This window comes from Falco punctatus (assembly GCF_963210335.1).
Source record: "Falco punctatus genome assembly, chromosome: 4".
Classification (NCBI taxonomy): Eukaryota; Metazoa; Chordata; class Aves; order Falconiformes; family Falconidae; genus Falco; species Falco punctatus.
Genome location: NC_137583.1, coordinates 98,721,258 through 98,736,940, shown reverse-complemented (window position 1 = coordinate 98,736,940; position 15,683 = coordinate 98,721,258). Strand labels below are relative to the sequence as shown.

General features: G+C 45.1%; 1 protein-coding gene across 2 annotated transcripts in view; it reads right to left on the bottom strand.

Moving 5' to 3' along the window:
- Window positions 1-15,683, bottom strand: part of TMC2 (transmembrane channel like 2) — a 44,645-nt gene that overhangs the window by 13,028 nt on the left and 15,934 nt on the right. For both annotated transcript variants that reach the window (XM_080384392.1, XM_080384393.1), the window contains 9 exons: window positions 14,887-15,029; window positions 13,231-13,378; window positions 12,598-12,786; window positions 10,906-11,085; window positions 9,930-10,082; window positions 8,440-8,568; window positions 5,363-5,430; window positions 4,233-4,472; window positions 2,377-2,502 (listed from right to left, as the gene is read on the bottom strand). In XM_080384392.1, coding sequence (XP_080240518.1) covers window positions 2,377-2,502; window positions 4,233-4,472; window positions 5,363-5,430; window positions 8,440-8,568; window positions 9,930-10,082; window positions 10,906-11,085; window positions 12,598-12,786; window positions 13,231-13,378; window positions 14,887-15,029 — 1,376 coding nt within the window. The remainder of the gene's footprint in view (window positions 1-2,376; window positions 2,503-4,232; window positions 4,473-5,362; window positions 5,431-8,439; window positions 8,569-9,929; window positions 10,083-10,905; window positions 11,086-12,597; window positions 12,787-13,230; window positions 13,379-14,886; window positions 15,030-15,683) is intronic.

Genomic DNA, 15,683 nt, shown 5'->3' with positions numbered 1-15,683 from the left:
AACAGGACAGTAAGTTTGACACCCACGTCACCTACTGAACCCTGTCATTGTTTGGGACCAGAAGCCAAGGACAGAAATAAGCAGAAGAGGCATTTTGGATTGCATGGGGGGAAAGGAGAAGGGCTTATCATGGCTAGAGAAAATGTCTTAATTCTGAGCAGAAAACACATTTTTCTAAGTGTCTGCCATCAAAGTCAATTGACTGTCCATTTGTAATCCAGCTGTCACTTTTTGTAGAGGCTTTTTTATTTAGGCTGCGCTGTAGGTTGCCTTGGCTTGCTACTTTGAGAACTGCTGTCTCTTTGCTCATCAGGACCAAATGAAGCTTTTGCACTTCATGGTTTTAATCTTTTGGCAAGCTGGATGGGGATCAGTGTCAGGACTAGCTCCAGCTTGACCCTGTCTACCTGTCTGCACTACAGCAGAGGTAGCAGCAGAAGCTGAAGATTTTCAGGGAGAAGGCAGGAAACTGGGGACTTGCTGAATGTGATTCCCTCGACTGAAAAGTTTCTGAGAAAAGGATTCAAGCCTTAGGAAACATCCTTGTATGGTAGCTATGATTTTGTCTGGGATTATGCCAGGAAAAGTTTGTATGCACATAGGAAGCAGCGCTTCTGCAAGACCCCTGTTGCTCGTGGGGTATGTGAGAGCTACTGGCCAAGGCGCTGTAGGTCTGACTTGTCCAGGCACTGTGGGAGCAGCCACTTTTTAAGGTCTGTGACTTTCTCGGGAGCTGAATGACTGGAAATCACAAGTATCTAGTATACCCAAAGGCCTCACAGGTGGTGTATCTGGGTGGGAAATGAGGATATTTTAGGTGATGTGGACAGAGGGTATCTCTCAGTTTGCAGAGAGCATCGGGGCAGAGACCAAATGGTGTTTCAAGGAGAGATGGACTGATGGGAAGGCTGTGGTGTGGGAATAGCTCAGACTGGGAAGGGGTGATAAGAGGTGTCTCTTCAGCAGATAAACTGGGTTTGTGCTGTTCCCTGTCCTGGCTGTCAGTGGAGGAAAGGGAAGGACATTGTCACTGAACAAAACATTATTTTCAAAGGTCTACTGCTCTCCCACCACTTTTTTTTTTTTTTTTTTTTTTTTTTTTTGCGGGGGGGGGGGGGGGGGAGGGTTGCATCAAAGCCTCAGAAACCTGACCTGCAGCCCTTTTGTAAAGGTCATCCATTTGGAATGTATTAGTTCTGCAGTCTTCATCTCGTGTTTGCGGTAGCATCTGCTAGTGCTAGTGCCAAGCCTGCAGGAATAGAGCTAATAACTCAATAATATGCTTGGTCATGCTATGAATGTAGCATGAGACTTGTCTCCTGCGTGTATCTGATTTGATTCTTCAAGTTAGGGTCACTCTGCATGAGTTACAGTGATCCTCTGTAGGTTAAAATGGGTAAGTAGTTCGAGACAGGTAGAGGGATGACCGGTCATTTTCAGTTTAATTGGGATTTTTCTCATGCTATTTTTATAAGAAACTTTTGTAACATGGGCGCTTGTATTTTATTTAATTTAATGGCATTATCTTTAGTGTAACCTATTCAGAATGAAGGATCACAGTGTGCGAGAGTGGCTGTACTGGATCAGCCCAGAGGCCCATCTCCAGTGTGTGGAGATGCCCAAGGAAGAATCAGAGCAGGCAAATATATGTAATACACCCCCTAACCCTCTCCCTGTCTCCTGCTGTTTAGTCTGGAGTGTTCAGAACTGCCCACAAAATTAGGCCACAGCTCTCCCACTCATTTCGATAGCTACAGAAACCTCGAGAACAATGCCAAATTTTTTTTTTTTAAAAAGAAAAAAGAGAACTGCCCTGGTCTTGGTGCTGCTGAAGGTGCTAGGGATTTAAGTGTGGATTAAAAGCTGAAATGATCAGGCAGCAATGAAAAAATTTCCAGATGTATTATTTGGAAAAAGAAAAAAAATACAACTCCCAAACCCCCAATAACCCAAACAAAACCCACACCTCTTCATATTTTTGGAATGTGTAATTTTTGAATGCACTGGCTTGGCAGTGCTGTAAATACCACCAGCTGTGACAGAAATTGCTTCTCCAAAAGACACTAAGCTGACACTGTCCATTCATATCCTGCTGGCTACTGAAATTTTTTTGTATGGAAGCTATGACAGCTTTGATATCCATGAGGCCTCTGTCAGCAATGTATTTCGTCTACAAAGTTGTGTCTAATTGGGTCAGGTAATTAAATTTTGGGAAATTGGTTGGGTGAAGGTGAGGGGGGTAGGGACCACGTGTCTGCCCTAATCTGGGCTGTTATCTCAGCAGAAGCTGTATTTAGACCTCAATAGCATCCCAGCATATTTTTTTTCCAACCTCCTCCCCCCAGCTGGGCATGTAATATTGCAAGGAAAACTTACACCATGAGCAGAATTGCAGGTATGATCAGTCCTGGATTTGCCACATAGCTGAAGATCTTGGCAACAAAGAGTGGGAAATCGAGCTCGATGGTCTCTTGAATGACTTCATACATCCTTTTCTTTCCACTGGAAAGACAAACAGCCAGTTAAGGGGTGTAGATGTTTCCTGCAGGGACAAAGTGGCTCCTAATTTAAGGATGTTAAGTCGCATGTTTCCTCCTCCTTTCAGTAAGCACCAGCTTACTGTTGGCCACCAAGGATTTTAAAATGCCTTCATTTTAAATTATCTGTTGGCCCATCCATTTCCCCCCATCCCCCACCGATTATAAGAACAATCTTTGCTAGGCCAGCTTGCTTCTGGAATTAATACATTTATTTCGACATGTGGCTTTTTATGAGTTCTGACTATTTACCCCTTTGAAATATATAAAAGCCTACAGATTGCAGTAACCATATATTTCTGATTATTATCTTGTTAAATATGGCCTTTTCATGGTAGTGATGACTTTCCATATGCAAATTCCAGCTTTCTGAAATAATGAGCCAACTTGAAGAGCTGCTAAGTAATGACAAAAATAGCAAGCTGTGATTATTGCTTAATAGGAAAGTCAGTGAAAGAGTAATTTCAAACCGAATTGATAAAGCAGATGAGAGTGTTCAGTATGAAAGGAGAACAGATCTGTAAAAGGCTGGATTACATCATTGATCTTCTCTCCCCAACATCTCTGGGTTGGGGAATCCAACCCTACAAAGCTATTCTTCGTATTTAGGCTTGCTGCCTCTAGAGATCTTGCAGGATTCTATTCAGGAAGGTGTTGGACTCTGTCCTGATGATGAGAGTCAAAAAAATCAAACTTGGCCAAACGGTACCCCAACTTCACCAACTGCTGTAAGCTCAGGAGAGCTGAGCTTTCAGTCGAGCTGAGAGGTGTGCCAAGGGTTTGAATCAGGCTGAGTGACTTTTGAAGGGTTGATTGGGAATTGAAATAGCTCTTTCACATTGCGGATTAGTCATCTCCAAATGACAGCATGCACGCAACAAGTCTCTTGTCAGATGTTCTGACATCGCTCGTTGACACCTGTCCTTGTTACAGAACTGAGGCAATGTTGATCTCTCGTCTTCTCGTAGCTTTCTGTTGTTGTTCTCCATTAGGATAACCTAAAACAGCACATCTACAGGAACAATCTGTTCCAAGCTGGCTTCTTGCTGAGTCAGACTCAGCAGGCCCAGGAAATGGCGTTATTCAATCAAATTAGACTTTATTAGCATGTTAATCCAGTCCAGTGAATACTCTATGCAAGGCTGATTCTGTCCTAATTAAAAAACAAAAATGGCTTTTTTAAAAAAAAGAAAGTTGCAGCTCTTCAGGCTCAGACCTATCAATTTCCTGCTATTTTCCAAAAAAATTCAACACATAACATACATCTTATGCTGTGGAAGTTCTTGGCTCTGTGGAAGGTCTTAGAAGGAGCCTTTGGACCCGTTTTGCTCCTGCAATGTTCCAGAGAGCCTTAGGGGTGCTCCTGTTGCTTTTCCTACTGTGGGCTGCACTCTGCTGTCCCACCCCTGCTGTCCTCTGGTGCTTTTATTGGCGTGTGTTGGGGAGACACCAGGTATCATGTACCAGAGGACGCAAAGCAGTGAGAGCCCGGGGGGAACAGTAAGCAGGAGCTCAGAGCAGGTTCAGTGCTCCCAGCTGGCTGCACCCCACAGCCGGGCATGGCCCATTGCCTCACATTGCTGAGGATTTAACCAGACTGGCAATGAAAGCATTTCACCATCTCTGCTGGAGTCCAGGCCTCCTAACTTCATGTACCAGAGCAGAAAAATGGCCTTTTCGGTGTTTTGCTAGTACCTGAATGGTCCGCAGTCAAAGGAGGGCGGCAGGGACATGATGGTGTAAGCCACAGGCAGGAGGCTGAGGAACAGGATCAACAGCAAAAGTCCCATGTAAAAATTATTAGATTTGGATGCTTTGAAGACGCGCTCATGAGGGACATTGCTACTCATTACAGCCCAGCACTGAAAATACATGGAGGTTAATAAGCGCAGAACGTTTATACCCACGAGCCCTGGTGCGTAGAAGGATCCCATCCTGAAAAGGAAAAGAGAAGGACAGGTGCTATTTTTTGACAGGCTGGAAGTTTTTTTTATTTTCAGAACAAGGAAAACAAGTGTTCACGTGGTGTCAAGTTTGCTCTCAAATGAAGTCTTAGTGGGCTGGCTTGTGCTGCCCACGTGCTCCCAGAGGAGAAGCTGCCTGCATCCGTGTTAAGGCACAATAACCATGTGCTGAGGACCAGTGAGGTCTCAGGCCCCTCAGCGGTTGCAAAGAAAGATTTTCAGTTTGTTACAATAATTGCTTGGAGATAGCTTGGAAAATTTCAGGTGAATGTAACCAGCAGGGAGAGATCCCCTTAAATCTGTGGAGTAGTAGTATGGGAACAGGCAGAAATTTTCAAACCACGGCAAGAGAAGCCTTGCTCCCAGAGGAGATGAGGGTGCTTTGTGCTGTTGCCCATTGTCCCTGGTGCTGCACAGCAGGGCAGAGCAGCTCCTGTTTGCCCTCCCTTGGGGTGGTTTTGGGAGGTGTCTCTCCTGCCCAGCTGCCTCTAGCTGGCTTCGTGCCCACCCTTGCATTGATGTGTAAGCTCGTGGTGCCCCCAGAACCCTTTCTGATTTTTTTCCCCAGTACATGGATCATTTTAATACATTTTTATCACTGGAAAAAAAATAACCTTATAGAAGTGAGGGTGCTGCAGGGTTTACACGACTGGTTCCTGTTTCAGTCATGCCATTGCTACTCCTCTTGGACAAGTAAGCTGGCACTTCTACATTTCCACTTTTACAGTCAAGCACAGAAAGCCAAACAATGAGAAACCAAAATCCAAAGGTTATTCTAGCTGGCTTGGAAGCTTTCTAACTCCACTGGCAGGTTTTCTAAATAATGCAAAAAGCAAACAAAGAAAAAAGGAAATACCTTACCAAATCATTCCCTGGTTGAAGACCAAACCCAAAACATTGCCGCTAATGTCAAACTCTGCATAGGATGGCTGCATGGGGAAAGAAAGGAGAGTGTGTTGTTGCTAGAGGTACCTGCAGTTTGCTGCTGGGTGTAGGGATACTTATTTACAGCTGGTGGGAAGGGGTTCCTGGGAGGGCTCCCGCTGCATGCATACTGCTTGAATGACCAGCAGCAGTGTGGTGAATGCAAAATCGGAGCTACTGTGCTTTGGACTGCTGCTTCTCTCTTGGCTTGCTGAAAATTGGAAAGATATATGGAGGTGCTTAGAGTTGCTCTGTGTTTATCTCTCCCTGCTAATATAAAGCCAGCTGTGAGCAAAGGAGCTGTGGCACGGGACTAGATTTTACACTCCAGCTGGTGTATCTGGCTGTGGACTTACAGTTACAGCCTGGTGAAATATTAAATTTTTAAACAGTGATAATAATGAGCTGGAGAGTGAATGCTATGTCAGGTGTATGTCAGGTGTCCCCAGGTCTTGCAGCAGCAGGCTGCTGAAGAATGGAAACAGAGGGCAAAGGGAGAGAAATATGGCGGGATGTATGGCCTCGTAGGTATCTCATGGCATTTGGCTCAGTGCTAGCCAGTAGTGAAAATACTGCTTTATGTGGAGCAACCTCTCTGGTGTAGGTGCTAATGGTGGTAAATCCAGAACAGGCTGGTCTAATCTATTGACAGTATTTGCTGTTTTATAAATTATTATTCTGTCAGATTTGCCTATGATGAAGCTACTGTTTCTTCTACGTATATCTGCTTTTGTGGACACAAAACTCAGGTGACGTTTGGCAGATTAAACTGTGTGTAAATTTTTTCTTCTACATGTTCTGAAATTTATTTTTTTTTACTGCAATGCAGAAAACGTGGTTCTAAGAAATGATGGGTGATGGTCTTGAATGATTGAAATGTCCTGTGCAGTATGTCTGGTTTCCGCACAATTTGTGTGTACTTAATACTGTCATCAGCTCATAAAGTTGAGGTTTAAGATGTTTGTCTTTCATGATGAAAACTCAAAAGAACCTCAGTCAGTCTTGCTTAGCTGGCTGCTCACAGTTTTGGGAAGGGATGAGTGCAAGTATTGTTTTCTTTGTTCTTTTGATTCCGGTCCATTTCTACTTCAAACCTTTAACAAGGGGTTAACATTGGCTCCTTTTCCCCACGAAAATAAAAACAACTCTCAATTTGCTATCCTCCGCCTTGAGTACTTCTGTGTGAGAATGCTGGATTAAACAAGAGACTTATTCACTATGTACATTAGAAAAACACATGCACGATTGTGCTGGTACCTGTGGCTAGGCTGGGTTAGATGGCCATTATCAAACCATATTTCACTTATTTTCCATTCCTGGGCCAGGGGGAAAAAACCCCAAACCCTACTTGAGCACCAGTGGAGCAATACACATAGCACCAGGAATAATACAGAACTCTCCCAAAGATGTAGGAGAAAAAGAGGAGGGAAGCCCATGGTGCTGCTTCTTTCTGTGTGTACCATGGGAGTCACTTGGCATGAATGGAGAGTTTTGCCTCTGCCAGATCACAGAGTGCCAATCTTCTAGTGCTGCCCATATTATGGGCTGCAAATCAACACTACTACTTAGCCCTAATAAATAAGTGCCTCGCTTTGCTCCCTCTGAGCTCCCTGGGTTGGACTGTTAGCAAAGGCCGACCGGCTGGAGCATGTTAGTCTGGTCATCCCTTGACAGATGCTGAATGGGGTTTGTTTCTCAGTGCAAAATTGCCTCACAGCCTGCTTGGGCTGACGGCATATGCCAGGGAAAAGGAGAGAGAGAAGTGCAGAATAAGCCCTAAAGCGGCTTTTTAAGAATGTCACTGAGAGGTGGAGGATGGCTGGATGGATGTACAGGAAATATTTTGGGGTTTTTTGTTGAGTGGTTTTTTTTTTGGTTTTGGTTTGTTGGTGTTTGTTTTTTTTTTAATACACTGAGGAGTGTCTGCAGGACAGAAGAGTCTTCCAGTTATTTGTACAATGGAGATATTAAGAATGAAGAAAACCCCATATGATATTTCTAAAGGTTGATTTGAGGAAAGCATCTTAAAAAAATAAATAAATCAAAGATGACTAACAAAGTGAGAGGAGGACATGGCCAGGAGAATGAAACCAGAAGCTTCAACAAGACCATGATTGTGAGCACATGCAATGGGAGCAAATTCACGCCGCTTGGCTGCCAGGTGGGTCCTCTGAGCTCCGAAATCCCTCAGCCACACTGGGAAACATCCTTTGCCTCCCCCAGAAGAAATTGAGAGTTCCACAAGCAGCAAAATGCCTGTTGTGCTCCAACTCCCTGTGCTTGGCCAGGCCCCTGTAGATACCTGCAAAGCTTCCTCTTTGCTCTTCTCCAGACCGCTCCTGGAAACCCCAGTATGACAGCTAGGCAGCTCGTGCACTGCTATTGATTGTAATCTTGCAAGATATTTCCATATGGCTCTGTCTGAATCCACCTGTTTTTGTCACTTCTTACATGGAACAATAGACTTTTTTCATTATTTTCTTCTGGATTCGTGCAGCTCCAGTACTGGCTGTTTTGGTAATATAGCCTTAATGAACAGCAGAGAGCCCGGCGCTGTTCTGTGTTAGGCGTACACGAGAGGGGAAGGAACTGCTCCTTGCTCCACTGCAGCAGGAGTAACACCAGCTTCTAGCATTGATCAGAGGACAGTGCTGTGAGTAACACAGGCTGCTGCCTGTGCAGTGGGCAAGGAACAGGAAGGTCTGGGGCTTTGAGAAGAGGTACAGAGCGGCCCAAAGTTTTGGGGTTATAACAACTGGATGAACATCAGATTAATTTTTTTAACTCAACTTCATATTTTAAAATCCTAAGGTGGGAGAGAGAACTACTTTTTTTGTGGGTTTCGTTCTGAGATGGAACAGATTGATCCAGAGAAGTAATGCAGAGACTACCTACACCAATTAAATAATTAGATAAGATTGGAGGACCACTGGAAGCATTCAAAACCAATTTATAACATTGACCAAATGGCCATAAATTACTTCTATCTGCTCAGCTATAAGACGCTGACTTACAAATCCAGCCTCTAGGTCCCAGCACCAACAGTAATTCACAAATCTGACGAAGCAAGCTCGAATGAAATCGCCCACCAGGATGGTTATGTAGGTCACCAGGATATCAGACACAGTAAGCCTTACGAACTCCTGCAATTTAAAACAAGGAAAAAAAAATTAGCTCCTACAATTTCATTAGAGCATTCAGGACTGTATTTTTTGTAAAGCCATTCGTCTTCATATGACAGTAATCTACTTCAGAAAAGCATGCCATGAGCAAACTCCCTGCCTGTTTTCAAACGTTCGGCGGTGCCTAAGCCTTACTCTGTGCTTGGGAGCCACGAGCTCTGTTGCAGCCATTAGCCTTGATAGCTGCTGCTAGTGTTATTGACTGCACTGTACATTGTGGCAGCACATAAAACAGGAGCAGAATGTTAATGCTGCCATAGTGCTGGTTGTGAAACATGTACACCGAGGGTTATTTTGACTGTGCATAGGCCTGCTATAGGGCTCAGTTACGTAAACTTCACCTGGACTTCTGAGGAAATTGCTCAGTTTTAAACCAGAGCTGTGAGGAAGTGTAGAGAGGGCAGATGTGTAAGACAAGAAGGGTAAAATGGCAAGCAGCAGTGAGATTTGTAGGACAGAGATAGCTGGTGCCTTAAGGGTTCAAAAGAAAAGCCACAAGAAAATGTTTAGAAGTCTGAGGGGAAAACCCAAGGATCTGGAGGATGACAGCTCAGCTGCACTGAGGATCAACCCCTTCCAAGGAGCGATGGTGGCTGGTCTTTCCCCACTTGGCAGAAGACTATTTGTCTAGTGAAGACCCATTGGGTGTACACAGCGATGCATAGCCTCGTAGTGTGGTAAAACCTGGCTATTTATATCAGCCAATAAATAATTGCTTTTACTTTTTAAGTTGTGCATAATCTGAATGCAGAACTTCTTGGTGCAATGTGAAGGTTGCAGGGTGGATTTGTGAGGTGAAACTCTGAGGACTTGAAGGTCACCCTGCATGCATTTCAGAGGGGTTATCTTTGCCTAATTTTGCTCTTGGTCCCCTGGCCTCATGATACTTTAGAGGTTGGGATGTGTCAGGAATTCCCTTGAAGTATGTTCTCTGTCTGGGTTTTTCTCATGCTCCAAAGCTGCTCTGCAATGCAAGCAGAAGTGCAGCAATAAGTGGAGAAGACAGGTTTGCTTCAAAGGTACAACTGTGATCTGAACGAAACCACGATGCAGGCATGGCTGCAGCTTGCCTGGCCCTTTGTGCTCTTCATGGCAAGTGGCACGGAGCTGTGCATGCCCTGGGCATTTCCAGCTGGAGTTCTCACCACCATGGCTTGAGAACTGTGCTCAAAAACTTACACTGCCTTGGTGCTGCTATGTGAGAGTTGGGAAAGGAGATGTCACTTGTGAGGAAAAAAATTAATCCTGGAAATGCTAAAAACATCAACAGAAACACCCACCCCAAACCAGCTGAGAGATTGACTACATAATGAGTTCCTTACGATGCCAACGGTTGTCTCCCAGCAGGGTCCCCTGGGCACATCTGCGGGATCAAGGAGAGGTGGGGCGGCAGTGCTGCCGTTCCCCATGGACGAGTTGTGGTGGCCAAGCAGCGTCCAGTGTGTGATGTTCCTCACCACATCCTCTTCAGCCAGCTGAAACAAAGAGACCCACACCCCCAGCTGAAAACATCAGGAAACAGGGTTTTCAGAGGACGTGTTTGGAGAAACCCAAGGTGGTGGATTCCCCTCTCTTCCCTACCAGTTGCCACCCATCATATAAACATCTGCTGGCAACAGCACAGAAGCTCCTTCCATTTCGCCAGGAGCAGGAGAGCAGCAACCCTTCCAGACCAAAAGCAGATAGGGGCACTATGTGTTTTGGGGAGCTAGCAGCCGGCTCCCTGCACGTGGAGCAGCCCGAGATCCTCCAAGACTGCTGTGTGCAGAGGGAGCCTCCACCCGCTCCTCCTTCCTCACTTCGTAATTTTTCAGGGCAGAGCAAGCCACCCCAATTCTTCCAATTCTCCTCAGCTTAAAACGGAGTCATTTTTTCTGAGGATCAGTTAGACATTTATCCTTTCCTGCAGTTATCTGCCTGCAACACGCTACCAGGATAATGTTAAAGAGGGGAGGGCAGGAGAAGAGGATTATAAACTATATCCTCGAGGGCTGTGTTAATAGAAATTGAAAATGGTGTCAGATGGAGAAAAAAATCGAATTACCCTAATGTGCCATGATTATAGGAGACAATAACCACTCTTTTTTCAGGACTGTAAAGAGAAGCCGGACACTCCTTGGAAACCCCTCTGGTCAGTGAGTCTCCCAGGGGCGCTGCAGCTGATGCTCTAGAGGACTGGGGACGGGGGAGCGCCTGCTGCAAAGGGGGTTATTGTCCCTTCTGGCTGTGGGGACAGGCTGTGCTCACCCTTGGCTCTGCAAAATGCTAGTAAATGGGGCTTTTGGGCTCAGCTCTTACTTTTTCCTTGACGTCATCCATCAAGGCCAACAAAAATGTATAGAGGTTCCCAAGGAAGAGTGCGAAGATCCGCCCCAGCTGCCATTTCAGCCCAATGCGGGGATGGTAGTTTTCTAGTGCAGCAATGGTTTCGAACAACGGAGGGCAAAACATCCCCAGCAAGGACATCACAATTTCAACCTGCCACGTAAGGAAAACGAGATTACTGCTAACAGTAACAACAGCCACTATCTTACTTTGAGCAGAGCAGGGGCTGCCAGCAACTGGTTGGAGATTTCTGAAGCATTTATAAAGGGGAGGGAGCCAAAGCGAGCTCAGCTTCTGGTTTTGCTTAGTGTGCAGGCAGCACCGCATCAGACTTCAGGGCCGGGCTGCACAGCTTGCTCTTGCAGGAGCACTTTTGCTGTTATCTCAAAGGGATGAGCTCTGAAGAATTTGTTCCCTGTCAGTACAGACTCATGAATATTTAGGTTCTTCAGGACCCTCCTAATACTGCTTACATCAGCTCTGAGGTTCTTATTTTAGTTTTGGAAGCTTGTGCGCATAAAGATAATTAGTCGATGCTAATGTTTATTTTCCACGTTCAGCACCTTTGCTTTTGCAATAGGCAGTGAAGGATTTGAATGGAAGTACATCAACGACTTAGTTTTGCAGCTCAAGAAAATAAGTCTTAGTAATATTTTTGTTCCTCTTGATGGTGCGAGATGCTAAGTTGTACTGTGGTCAATGAGGTTGTTGGCAAGTCAGTGTTTGCTCAGGCGTGACTTGCAGGCTCTACGGCTTTTTACAGCTCTGCAGTGCCTGTTGGCCTGAAGGGAGCTGTGTCTGTACAGCTGCTGGCAGCGTCTGACTCACAGGTCTCTTTTTGGTGTGCTTTTCTTTCCAGGAGAGGAAACGGTACCCAGAACTGTGTATATTCAGATCTCAAGATACCGCCAGAGAAGTCTCAGACATTAAACTTTTTTTTGTAAATAGGATTTTTTTTCTTTGGGAAAAGTTCACTGAAATAAATCAAAGGATTGTGAGACAGTGCCATCTTGCTAATGTTTTCTGAGGGAATTATGAAAATGCATGGTTTTGAATTTAATTTGGCTTTGATATATAAATAAATGATAATGTATTATACATTATAATTAAACCTTTCCACAGGTTGCAACAATTTTTTTTTTTTTTTTTTTTGGTGAAGATCTTTCAAGATTTGAACTTCTCATTCCAAAATCAGACACAGAAAAATTTTGACAACTGAAATTTTTCTGCGGATTCTAAAGTCTTTTTCCCCTAACTCAAGATAGAAGATAAAATTCTGAGTTTAGCGTTATGTCTGTTCACGGACATTTCTAACACCCAGAGAGCGTCCTCACACAACAGAGCTTGTAAGTGTTAATATGCTACTCGAGGTAGATTCTTTAGAAAATGGTCAGTGTTGTAAGTGCTGAAGACCCATTGACTTATATGGTGATTTATTATAAGACTGTTTTCCCCCTTCTGCAGGAACGGTTAATTTGCCCTGAAAGCTCTCAATAAGACCAATGTGCTTCCCAGCTAAAACAAGTACAAAGGTACTTAAGGGGGACTTCTGGGCTCTGGTAGGGGATCCTGCTGCCTTGGGTGCTGTACTCAAGCTGTGGCAACAATTAGCTGATCTCCAAAGCAAATTATCACAGCAGAAAATTGGAAGCAAAGTTCCCTTACCTCATTTCTTTCATACCACCCAACATTTTGCATTTTGGAAAACGTCTGGGAGCGTTTCACCACGAAATAAATGAGGTAGCCGCTCCCACACAAGCAACATATGATGAGGACGTTGGCCAAAACCCGCAGGAACCTCCTCAGGTGGATGTTCTCATCCTTGTTGCTTTCTTGCTCATCCACGATAGACTCCTGAAAAAACAGGGGTGCTCCCAGAACTGGAGTGAGTATCTCACAGCATGGAGCCTAAGGCAACATCTGATGGTTTTCCATCCTATGAAATGCAATCCCATGCTGTTCTGGCTATATTGAGCTCGGTAATTTGTGTTAAGTTCAAACTAAGCTTCATACAGGCATCCCAGTTTGACTGAAAGACATCAAGTGGCAAACAGCTTGCCACGTCCCCAGGGAATGTGGTGGGGAATCACACTCTGAAATGAAACAAACGTTTTTCAAATCCTAAAAGGAGGTTAGGATGACCCAGGGCATGGGAGCTGGAGCTGCCATGGATCAGTGCCATGCCCTGTTTGTATGGAGAGATGCTGTACAGGTACCCAGGTTTCCCCTTAAACCTCTGCCATGGCAGGCCCTGGGAGCATCCCCAGAAGCAGAGAGAGACATGCCTGTTAGGGTTACCTTGAAGCTGGTGGTGATGGATGCAAACTTGTTGTCCGCTGTCTCTGGGTTGCCTATGAGGTAGTCCCAGCTGGTGAACATCTTCCAGCTGAAAATGAAGTTCTCATCGTCCCCATCTGCTGTACTTTCATTGGCGTTGCGTGCCATCCTGCGTAAGGATGTGTGCGGTGACAGGGTCAGACAGTGTTTCACTGAGCCACCACGTTTCCTCCAGCTTTGCAAAGCAGCACCAGTGGCTTGGGATTGCTGGCAGGTAAGGAAGGAGCGGGGTGACCGTTCTTAGGGTTTGGGTGTAACTGTCTAACATGTGCCATTGGGCTTCACGTTTAAGGAGAACTGAACTGTTAAATGGGGTCTTCAGGGATATACAGGTCTTGTATTAAAAACCGTAATGTAGAAAAAACCTAGCATATGTGATTAAAGAGGTTAAGGATTGGTTCCACCAGCCAATCCATGAAGAAAGTCTATTTACAGTACTTCTGTATCCTAGGCTACAGTATATGGTTATGGCTACCTTTAGTTGGTTAAATTTATTCAGAAACCACTGGTGCTGTCCAATACACCTGCTGCAACACAAAGTTTTAGTGAGACTTTGGTAGATGCACAATGCTGGAGCCAAAGAGCTTGCAGCAAGTCATGCAGGGAGAGAAAGAGGATTATTCTTGTTAATCAGCATGGGAGCAGATATGGCTTCTGCTGTTGCCTCTCTACTATTTGATCCCTGAAATCCTTCTGTAACTCCCACTTGAGTACCTAGTACCAGTCCCTCAAGGAAAGCAAGACAACAGATGCTGCAATTTCATGGCAAATATACAGCAAATCCCCATATCCCACCCCAGCCAAAGGCTCAAAAGGCTCTTTCTGCTGCACACCAATAGGGCCTGTTTCAGCAGTGATACAAATCCATGGGCTTATCCTTTCTTGTAAAGGAAGGAGAACCTTTGCATGGTATGCCCTCCAGGCAGAGACAGGTGGTTTTATTTTTCTTTTATTTTTGGCTTTGCAGAGACTGTCTCAGCAGCAAGAAGTGCCTCTGCTGCATCCTCGGTGCCCTGGGGCTGCTGCAGGGGCCTCACCAGTGCTTGGGGACAGTGCACCAGGAGCACAGAGGCTGGGGCCCCGCTTTAAAACTCCACTGATTGGTTTAGGGACACATCAAAACCAGTCTGGTGGCATCTGGCTCTTTTCCATACCCCTCGCACAATCTGTGTGACTCACATTGGTTTTCAGGACTGTTTTTTTTTTTGCAATGAAAGGAGCCTTTGAAGTTTACTGTAAGTAAACTCCTCTGTCGTGTACAAAATCCACCTGTTTCACGGCACTCTAGTAATGTTGGTGGAAAGGTTAAAGCAATCCGGAGAGGAGGAGGAGGAAGAAGAGGGCTGGAGAAGGAGATGGGAGGGTTCAAAATAATGCTTGTGAGCAGATGGCTAAGGCAGGGGGCTGCCCAGGTCCCCCAGCCGGCCAGAGCCAGGGGTGGTGGGTGCTGAAGCCACATGCATGAACACAGCAGGCACGCAGCCCCTCTCACCTCATGCTCCCCCCGCCATCTAGCCAAAGCTGGACAGAGCCCTGAGCCATGCGCTTGGAGGGGAACCCAGCTGCAAGGCACAGCTGGGTAGATTTTGCAGACAGAGCAATGCCAGCTGTACTTACGATCTTATAACAACCATCAGGCTGTAGCCAAACACGCTGATCCCAACCATGAAATATGCCATCGGTAGCCTGTATTTTAACCAGCCAATTGTTCGCTGGTTGTTGTAGTAGCCATAAAAGAGTGCTGAGTATTTGATATAGCCCTGGAGGAAAAGCAAAAGCAAACCTTTGCGTAAGCTGTGCAGCTTTTCTTCTGCAGGAAAGAAGTTTCTGGTCAAAACTGGAGATTTATAACAAGGAAAAAAAAGTTAGAGGAATTTTTAGTGTCTTATTTTCATCTGCCTGATGCCCTGTCACCTTTGAGATCCATCCTCCTAAGATGTTATACTCTGAGGAGAGGGGAGAAGAGGGACAGCACGTCAGAGGATACTGGCTCAAAACTGAAATGTAGTTTTTATCCATCACTGTTTCATTCCTCCCAGAAAAAAACCCTCATTGCTCTTTGTGACTGTAGCCCACCTGCTTCTCTAAGCCAGTATCAAACACTCAGATCTTGTACAAATGCTGTAGCAAAGGAGTTTCCCACCATGATACAAAACTTTTCCTTTCAGCTAGGAGGCAGCTGATGCTCGGTACCCTGCAGATTATTTCCTTTTACTGGCTACCACCAGCAGAGCAAATATAACTAAAGACTAAAATCAAAGCATTTTACTTTCCTGTGGAAAGCAGAGCTTCGATGCAGTATCAACCATGTTGTCTCAAGGAGATTTATTTTTTTGCTGTACAAACTGTTGGACATCCAATGAGTGTGCAGATCTCCTAATCCACATTATCAATTTCTCCCTGTTTTACTATTT